Consider the following 9,855-nt stretch of genomic DNA (forward strand, 5'->3'; position numbering starts at 1 on the left):
CAGTGGGTTGAGCCTACTACTGGTTTTATCACCAATAGTATAGGAATTAAGGTTATTAAATTCGAATCATGTTATAAAGTTAGTTTTTAATATATTGAGATAGATAGGTAATTAAATATTAGGTTTATTGAATTATTTAAATTTCATTAAGTTGTGTTAAATAAAGGAATTAAGACTTACCCTTAGGTTGGAACTTTAAGAAAATGATTACATAATTAGGTGAATTGATGGGTATAGGTTAGACACAAAATAATCTGAGTGTTTATGGGATTGTCAACTAACACCTTATGCATATATATACTTGATAGATTGGAAGGGTTCAGAGGCAATAAGGAAAGGAAAGGCATTGGAGAAGTAATTCTCTTGACTTCGATTCTTCGGTGGAGGTAGGTTATGGTTTATTTCTATTTGATAGATAAACTCTAAATAGAGATTGATATGTATTGAGTGATATTGTAGTCTGCTATGTACTTGATTGTGTGGTTGTACGTTTTGATTGTGTGGTTTGTGGTTGGCCTAAAATTATGATAATGTTGAATTTCTAATCTTGAACCCTCTCTATTAAAATGACGCCTTGAGTAAAGAAGGCTTGCTGAAATAAAATAATGCGATAATTGGATCGGAGTGTCCCGTTCCGACACAGTATTATGGGATCGGAGTGTCACGTTCCGACACGGTATTATGGGATCGGAGTGTCATGTTCCGACATAAAAACATTAAAGGCAAGGAATCTAGAAGTTACGTAATATACTTAATCTCAAGGAACCTATTTTCTAAATGAGTATGGTGTGGAGGCATGAGTCCTCATACGTGTGCTTGATGTTGTGATTGATGGTGTACCTATTATGGTGTTTTTGTTGTCAATGGTTCATGTGTTGTTGCTTGCCACCTATTAAGTCTTGTAGTTGATTTTATATTATTATTCATTATATATTGATTTCTATTTTGAGTTGACCGATGATACCTACTCAGTACGTGTTCCTTGTACTGACCCCTACTTGTATTTTCTTCTTTGTTCTTTTGTGAAGTGCAGCAAGTGTACCATCGACTTCGACTCGCCATCAGCTCTAGTCAGTCTCCAACACATCAGAGTTCAGGGTGAGCTATTATTTCTAGCTCGTGCTGGATTCTCTCATTCACGTCTTGATGTCTTTGAATTTCAGACATGGATCATTTTTTTACTTATTTTGGTTTCTTAAATACTCTTAGATTTGGTAATTTGAGGATAGATGTTCTTGATGTGATGACTTCCAGATTTTTGGGGGTAAGAAGTGTTAAACTTTAGAAGCTTATTTAATTGGTTACGTTAATAAGTTTTGGATCTTCCGCATTATTTTTGTTATTCATAGTTGAACTATTGGTAATATTGGGGTTTATAATTGTTGGTTCGCTCACCTAGTAGGTTAGTGTGGGTGCCACTCACGACTCATTTTGGGTCGTGACACTTGTCGACATAGAGGCTTGTCGAAGTTTGGCGACAAGACTTGAAGTAGTCATGAATGTGTTTTCCTATTTTTTATTGAGACTTCTCTGCTTCTGGTTTGCCGAATTTTGACGGCGAAAGCTGAAGTCTTCATGAGAAATGACCATGCCGATATGTTGAGGTCAACCTTTACCAAAGTCTTCATGACAACATTCTCTAATTTGTAAGAGGTCTTCTGACTTTCGGTTGTTTATCAACTCATTTTTGACTTGAAGTGTTTCAAGCTCTTTAAAACTTATCAGTTGACATTTCTTCATAGTGTGGTGGTTTCATTTGGGTCATCACTACGAAATGGCCACCAATTTAATGGGTAAATATTGCGTCCACAAGCTTGACTTAGTGATAGAGATCTTGTGGTTTCGACGCAAATTTTAGGCTTACACTTGAATAGAACGCAAGAAATTCAAATTCTCATGACAACGAGTCGATTCTCCTTCGGGCATACTTTTTCATGTAGTTTCCGAGAAAACTTTACCATATATTGGTTTTGATGGAATTTCCATAATTTGATTTCCATTGAAAATTTCCATAATTTAATTCTTATGAAATACCATAATTTGATTTCTACGGGATTCCGATAATTTGATTCTCAATGAAATATCCATAATTTAATTCTTATGAAAACTTACCGTAGTTTGGTTTCTATGTGATTCCTATAATTTGATCCATAATTTAATTCCTATGAAAACTTACCATAATTGGCATACTTTGTAGTAAATAAACTTTCCATCATTATAATTTTTCATAATTTGTAGGAATCAAATTGGTTTCTCCTTGTTTTGAAAGATATAAATATACCCGTATTTGCATTGTCGTATCATCAAGTTCAATTTAGTCCTCTCAAATTCTTTTCTACCTCTGATTTTCGTCAGCCCTTTTCAGCTCAGCGGGACTTCGGTAGAAAATTAATATCTCATTGTAGGAATACTCAAATTCTTATCCGTTTGACTTTTCTGAAACTACACTTGCAGTGCTACAACATATCCGAAAATCACTGTCCTAAGATTCTCAAATTTACTCAGGTGAATTTTTGAACTCAGCCTAAAATTTTGACGAACTGAACGCATCTGCTTTGCGCTACTTCACGGGAAAATTCATACCTAATCGTAGGAATAACGAAATAACAAGCCGTTTGCGGTGTTGGAAAGAAAAATCATAGGGATACATCATGTACAAAAACCACGATTACATCACCTCTTTGCTGATTCAGTTTTCTATTTGAAATCAGCCTTTCGCCAGTCGCAAAAATTTGAGGTTACCCCCTTTACTTTGGATTTGTTCTTAATCTAAAATTTTCTTTTTTTTTAATGTTTTCGCAGGTACCTGATAGATAAATATCTCTTCGATACAGCAACATGATGCACTTCCAGGACCGAGATTCACCGCATTCTCTTCTTGAAATAGTGAGCGACGACCAACAAAACTCAAATGCCAAAGTTCTACTTCTGGAAGTTCAGACTCCTGCTATCGGCGTCTTCTCTCTTGGTAGTGGGGCATATGACAAATCTCTTCTCCTTAAAGAATGTTCAAAAATCAATACGAACGACGTTATGAGAAACTTCTCGAGTAAGGCTACTAGCATGAAAGTTCCTTTACTGAAATCCGCAATTCATCATGATGCATCACCATCAAAATCTTCTCATTCTGAAGGAAATTGAAACAATTGGCGTGTTCCCTCTTCTAACTTCCCTAATGTTTGCTACACACCTGGCTACTGGGAATGGGTAGAAGACGTACTTCCCTGCCACAAGGATATTTTGGAGCTCATCAAATTATATGACACTGTATATTCTTCTTTGTTCACGTACGATTATGACGACAATGTACTCCATGCTTTTTGTGAACTTTGGCGTCCGTCTACGAATACACTTTCTACTTTCATTGGAGAGATGTGCATATCACTTTGGGATTTATAAGCCATTGCACGTATCCCTGAACAAGGACATTTTTATGATGAAGTCATTCCCTCGGTGAAAGAATTGTCACAGACAGATACTCAAAACAAATTGCTTCTTCCGCAAAGTTGGCGCTATTCGCTTTTGGCCTTCTACAGATTAACGAAAGATGATATCCAATAGGTGTCCCTTCATGATTGGGTGAATTTTTGGTTTAGAGGACCTCATAGATATGTTGATCTTCCGCAAAAGGTGTCAAAGGTACGATCCACAAAGCCAAGATTGAACCACAATCCTTCTGGACACATTGATTCAAACTTCCTACCTCGGGCTGACGAGGAGAATGACCCTTTTATCGAGTTAGATGTGGAAGAATCTCTTAGATATGAGACAAACTTGGCAACGTTCTTTGCTTGTTGGCTTTGCAAATATGTTCTTCCGAATAAGAAAGTCAACCATGTGCGCGCTAGTGTTTCCAAAGGTGCGAGCTTGATGGCTCATGGAAAAAAATTCTCCTTAGCAGTCCCTATTCTTGCAAGCATATATCGCGAAATCTCTACTTCTTCAAACTTGAGTGTGGCAAAAATAATTTTCCCCATACATTACGTATATGGTTGGCTTGGGGAATATTTTGGGACTCATCATCGTGCCAATCGTTCACATCGATCGATACCTCTTTGAAAAATTTTAGGCGAGAAGATGGCCAAGTGTTTTGATTTAACTGACGCCCAAAAGTTATTTCAACAGGATGATGCCTGTCTCCTCCATCATTTAGCAATGCTGCAAGGGAGGGATTTGCACCTTACCGATAATGGCAAGCTTTCAAATTCGTAGCACGAATATGTCATAAGCCTTTGTTCAGGTTATGTAACCCTTAGGCATGATTCAAATTTCATTGTGGAATCCTACAGCCCTGTAAGATTTAGCTGACAATTCAATTTTGGTCAAGATATCACCGTAGATCTTATGGAGCGTCCTTACGATGGGACACTATTAACATTGGTACAACTTTGGAATTCTTCTTTTTGACTCAATACTCTTTCTAAAGTCATGATTCCAATGTGCCCATTGGATGGTGCTCCTTTAATGACCCGCGAGTATGTAGATTGGTGGCCATCACAAAGGATGAATACTTCCCAAGGAAACCTCCGCAATCATTTTGAAGAAGAGAAAGCAAGACTCCGCATCCACTTCATCTCAAGTGGCTTCTGATCAACCAAAGGAAAAGTCACTTCTTTCTTCTAAATCTAAAGCGAAGTCAAATGATACTTTGCAAGTCACTAAGACCTCATCCACGTCTAAAACCTTGAAGGATGGGGATGTGCCCGCAAAATCAAAATCGAGACACCTCACATTAGCCTCAAAGGAGACTTCACTTGCTTCCAAAGTTATTCATGGTTCTTCTACAACAAATGAACTTCATATATTATCAGACAATGACAATGGCCGAACGTCAAACATTGAAACTCCTTGTTATGATATTTCTCCTTGGTATGTTTCACCAAATGGTGTTGAATGACCTGATGCGTCTTCTAGTGCAACGGATCGTCATTGGAATCATCCAAAAAGAGAGGCACAAGAGCTAGATGATGCTTGTCGTGGTATCGACATTTTAGATACCATTGTCATCGACGATAACAACGTTGTTGATGAGGATCTGAACTTGGCATCTTCGTTTGACTTAGCAAAACAAGTAAGATCCTCTCCTCTTTTCTTTTTTTTTAAAAAAATATGATTATCTTTTTATTTCTTATAATAATTTTTTAGTTGTGCCTTCAAGAACTACATGGTGACGACCTTAACAATGGCGCGGTGAAAGATTTCACAGTAGATCTTAATGATCTTGATGCGTCTGGAAAAGACTTTCAGTCTTCCATTAATAATGTGATGCCTTCATCGGATTTTGTTCCACCAAGAAAATCACCTTCTAGTGAGATGATGCCATCATTGCGACGCGTGATCCTACTTTTGACCCACAAGAAACCATTTACCTTTCCAAATCCTCCTTTGTTTCTGATATGTGGGGCGCATTGTGTGGATAAATTACACAATTTTCCTTAGGTTCTTAGATGACTTTACATTATTGGAGTCATCTATCAATTCAACTCTTGAAAAGATTAGAAAGGTAAACATTATTGGAGTCATGTAGATATTTCGTCAAGTCGTATGAAGATTATGATACGTTAAGATCATCAAAGATAACTAAAGAATCACATGAGAAGGCTCTTTCTGATGAGCAACGTCGTCTTGATGGTGCAAAATTTGCACATGAAAAGTTGGATGTATCCATGGAGAAACTTTAAGAAACTCTAGCAGATGTGAAGAAAGACTTAAAAGACTTATTTTCCAAGAAAAAGGTCACCGAGCTCATTAACAAGTATTAAGAGAAGTTGTCCAAAAGTCAAGAGAATATCACCACTACGGAGGGCGAAATTTATATCATCGAGGAAAATAATGTGATGTGTAACGACGAGGTTAAAAAACTAGCCAATCTAGAAGAGCAGTTGAGAAAAGTTGCCAAGAAATCATAAATTTCAAGCCTTTTCTATAGTTCGATTTTTTTTATTTGCTTAGGATTTTATTACTCGCTCATTAAGGTGTAGTGGTTCTTTTTTTTTTGTTAAGCAATAAAATAGTGACAAATTTTCTTCTCTTGAATTTCGAATTTTTGATTGTTTCTTCCATGATCCCCCCCCCCCCTTTTTTTTTATTTTTAAAAAAAGACTGCATTTGCTAGCATTTATTTGACGATTGCAACAAAACGTTGCTTTTTTGAGATTTCCTCAACTTAGCGCATATGTGGAAGAAAATTCATAACCTGAAGTAGAAGCATCTAAATAACAAGCTTCTTTTTTGGTTGGAAATGCAAATTAGAGATCTTCAATCAGTATAAAAATCAAATCCATGGGATTTATGGTTTTCGTAAAGATTTGGGTTCGAAGTTTGCTCAAAATTTGCATTCTAGAATCTTCAGTTTTTTATAGATTTCTTCATATGTGGAAGAAAATTCACAGCTTAAAGTAGGAGCATCGAAATAACAAGCTTCTTTTTTCGTTGGAAAGACAACTTAGAGATATTAAATAAATCTTTATAAAAAATAAAAACGATGGGATTTATTGTTTATTACAGATTTGGGTTCGAAGTTTGCGCAAAATTTGCATGCTTGAATCTTCAGCTTTTTTTTTGCTTGGGGCATATGTGAAAGAAAATTCATAGCCTGAAGTAGGGGCATCGAAATAGCAAGCTTCTTTTTTCGTTGGAAGGACAAATTATTGATATTCAATCTGTATAAAAAAAAAACCATGGGATTTATGTTTTAGTAAAGATTTGGGTTCAGAGTTGGCTAAAACTCTACTTGTTTGAATCTTCAGCTTTGCGCATCTTCGGGAGAAAATCAATAACTCAGCATAGGAGACTCTAAATGATGTGATTCTCATTGCGTTGGAAGCATAACTCATAAACGTGCAACACATATAAAAATCACATCCAAAATATTTCCAGATTAGCGCGGATATCTTTTCAAAGTCCGCTCAAAATTCGGCGTTTCTAAACTTTTTCAGCTTTGCGCAACTTTGGGAGAAAATCAATTACGCGGCGTAGGAGTCAACAAAATTTTTCAAGTGTATTATATGCCTAGAATGTCATTTCTTGAACTTTCTGCACTTTTGACGATAACAAAAGATTGTCTCTTGAACTTGGAGAGTTCAGATCATGAGTTTTATTTATTTATTTTTTGTTTGGCTATGCCATTTCAACATAGAATGTTGATCCGAAGGGTATTCCGATTTGATGTTGCAGGTAAAGATGCCCCTAAATTTGAGTAATTTACTGAAGCATTAGTATATTACACCAAATTATCTACATAGTAAGCAAAAATACAAGTAGAATTGCAAGTCACTTCATCCAATGCCAATGAATTCATAAGTCTTGAACTATCAGAGTTGAAGATCCATGACCCAATGTAGAATTGCTCATTTGCACCGTATTTGAACTACTTTGCTAGCTACATGATTTTAATTTAAAATAAAACTAGTGTGATGATCATGCAAGACCACCAAACTCCTTTTTTTTTCTCATTTGACTTAAATCAGAGTGATTACTCCAAGAGCCCCGTACCTCGCTGAAAAGGATCCAGTCATACCGTAGTTCAAGAGGATGAGTTTTTTTTGGGAGTCGTACAAAGTTTATACTCTTGCGGGCTAGGAGTAACATGCAGTTTATGCTCATACCTTAAGGAGCGTAGCGAGCCTTCATGGAAGTATTGCTTGAGGAATTTGGCATTGATTAGACAAAGTCTTACACCATCTTGGTCGACAATTTTATAACCGCCACTTGAATATTCCTCCTTCTCAACATACAGTCCATCCTATTTTGATGTAAACTTGTCACCAATGTGTTTGTTGAGGATTATGGTCTTCGGACAGCTAAGACCAAGTCTCCCACTTAAAACGATTGGGGTCGCACTTTATTGTTGAATTCTCTTGCAAGTCTAGCTTGATAACACTCCAACCTTTGTTGTGCTTTCAATCTCTTTTCATCCAATGCCTCCAACTTTGCTAGACGAAGTTGAGCGTTGCTTTCTAAGTCCTTCTTGGATTTCTATTCACAACGATGAAATTTTCTTCTCCAATGGAAGGACAACTTCTATGCCATATAGCAAGGAAAATGGAGTCGCTTGCGTAGCCGTTCTAAATGTTGTACTATATGCCCACAAACCTTCACCAACTCTCTCATGCCAGTCTCTTTTATTCTTTGCAACAACTTTCTTCAATAGGTTACCAAGTGTCTTGTTAAAAATTTCAGCAAGACCCTTGGCTGGTGCATTGTACATTGAAGATTTACGTTGCTTAAAACTGAACTTCTCGCACAAACTACTCATGAGTTTATTGTTGAATTGTGTTCCATTATCAGTGACTATACATCTTGGAATGCCATATCTATAAATTATGTTTGATTTGACAAAATCAACAACATTTTCCTTCTTCACCTCTTTTAATGGTACAACTTAAGACCATTAGAGAAATAGTCAGTGGCAGCCAAGATATACATTTGTCCTTTTGACGACTTTGGAAGAGGTCCAAAAACATCAAGTCCCCATGCATCGAAATGAAACGAGGCTACAGTCTGATGTAGAGCCTCTGGAGATTGATGATGTAATTAGCGTGGAAAAGACACGGTTGACATCTTTTTGCATGTTCTAAGCAGTCCATCACCATTGTTGGCCAATAGTAGCCCATCCTCTTGATGCGAAAATGAAGTTTAGGCCCAGATTGGTGTGCTCCACATGTTCAATAATGTGCCTCCTCCATTGTTTTTTGAGCTTCTTCTTTGTCAAGACACCGCAAGAATAGTCCCTCATAAGAACGACGAAATAACATTCTATCGTGAAAAATGAATCATGGTGTTCTTCTCTTAATGTCTGCTGTTACTCGTGGATTCTCAGGTAACCTTCCATGTTGAAGATACTCATTTAGTGGTTTTATACCAATTTTATTCTTCAATTACTCAAGCAGATGTATGATGGCTTTCATTGACTTGAAGATCAAGACAACCAGGAATAACCCATCGATGATATTTACACACTCTTGTTGTCTCATTTTCTCCAAGTGTAATTGTTGTAGCCAAGTTAGCCACAACATCTGCCATGTGATTTTATTCTCTTGGGACATGATTTAAGAACACTTGATCAAACCTTTCAAGTATGAAAATAGCATATTGGTGATATGACAAAAAATCTTCCTTCTTTACCTCGTAACTCCCTGAGAGTTGATTGATGATTAACTGAGACTCACCATTAACATCCAATTGAGGAATTTTTATATCTGATGCCTTTTCAAGGCCCACTATCAAAGCTTGGTTTTATGCATCATTGTTCGAACACGTTTCACCTAGAACAAATGAGAATGGTAAGATTAGTCGTTCTGGAGATATCAATACCACTCCTTCCCCTGCTCCATCTCGGCGTTCAGATCCATCAAAGAACATTGTCCATGCCGACAATTCTTCTATCAAAAATGCATCTTCATTTGGAAATTAATCTGAAGTTTCCCATTTTCCCATAAGAGGGTGATCATCAAGGAAATTAGCAAGTGCTTGCCCCTTCACAGCTTTTTGAGGTGTGTATATGATCTCATATTGATTGAACAATATAGACCATCTTCCTAGACGTCCCGAGAGAACTGGCCGAGTCTTTACGAACTTCATAGGATCAGCCCAAGAAATTAACTTGATAGTGTATTCTTGGAAATAAAAGTCTCAATTTTATCATTGCATAGAGTAATTCCAAGCACATCTTCTCAATAGGTGTATAATTCAACTCAGCCGCTATCAAAGTTCGATTCAGATAGTACAATGCTTGTTCCTTCTTAGTTTCATTCTCTTGGGCTAGAAGTGCCCGAAGTGATCACTCTTGCGATGCAATGTATAATATCAATGGATTTGCAGGAGTCGATGCCCCTAAAATAGGTGTATTCATCA

The 9,855-nt window shown here is 36.9% G+C and overlaps 1 protein-coding gene across 1 annotated transcript; it reads right to left on the bottom strand.

Annotated features, from left to right (window-relative positions):
- Positions 1–7,981: 7,981 nt before the first annotated feature.
- LOC107016654 lies at positions 7,982–9,363 on the bottom strand. The gene is made up of 2 exons (XM_015217060.1): positions 9,267–9,363; positions 7,982–8,382 (listed from the first exon to the last, which is right to left on the bottom strand). The coding sequence occupies exons 1-2, from the start codon at positions 9,361–9,363 to the stop codon at positions 7,982–7,984; spliced, it is 498 nt and encodes a 165-aa protein (XP_015072546.1).
- Between the last annotated feature and the right edge of the window lie 492 nt (positions 9,364–9,855).

The sequence above is a fragment of the Solanum pennellii genome, chromosome 4 (genome assembly GCF_001406875.1).
Source record: "Solanum pennellii chromosome 4, SPENNV200".
NCBI lineage: Eukaryota > Viridiplantae > Streptophyta > Magnoliopsida > Solanales > Solanaceae > Solanum > Solanum pennellii.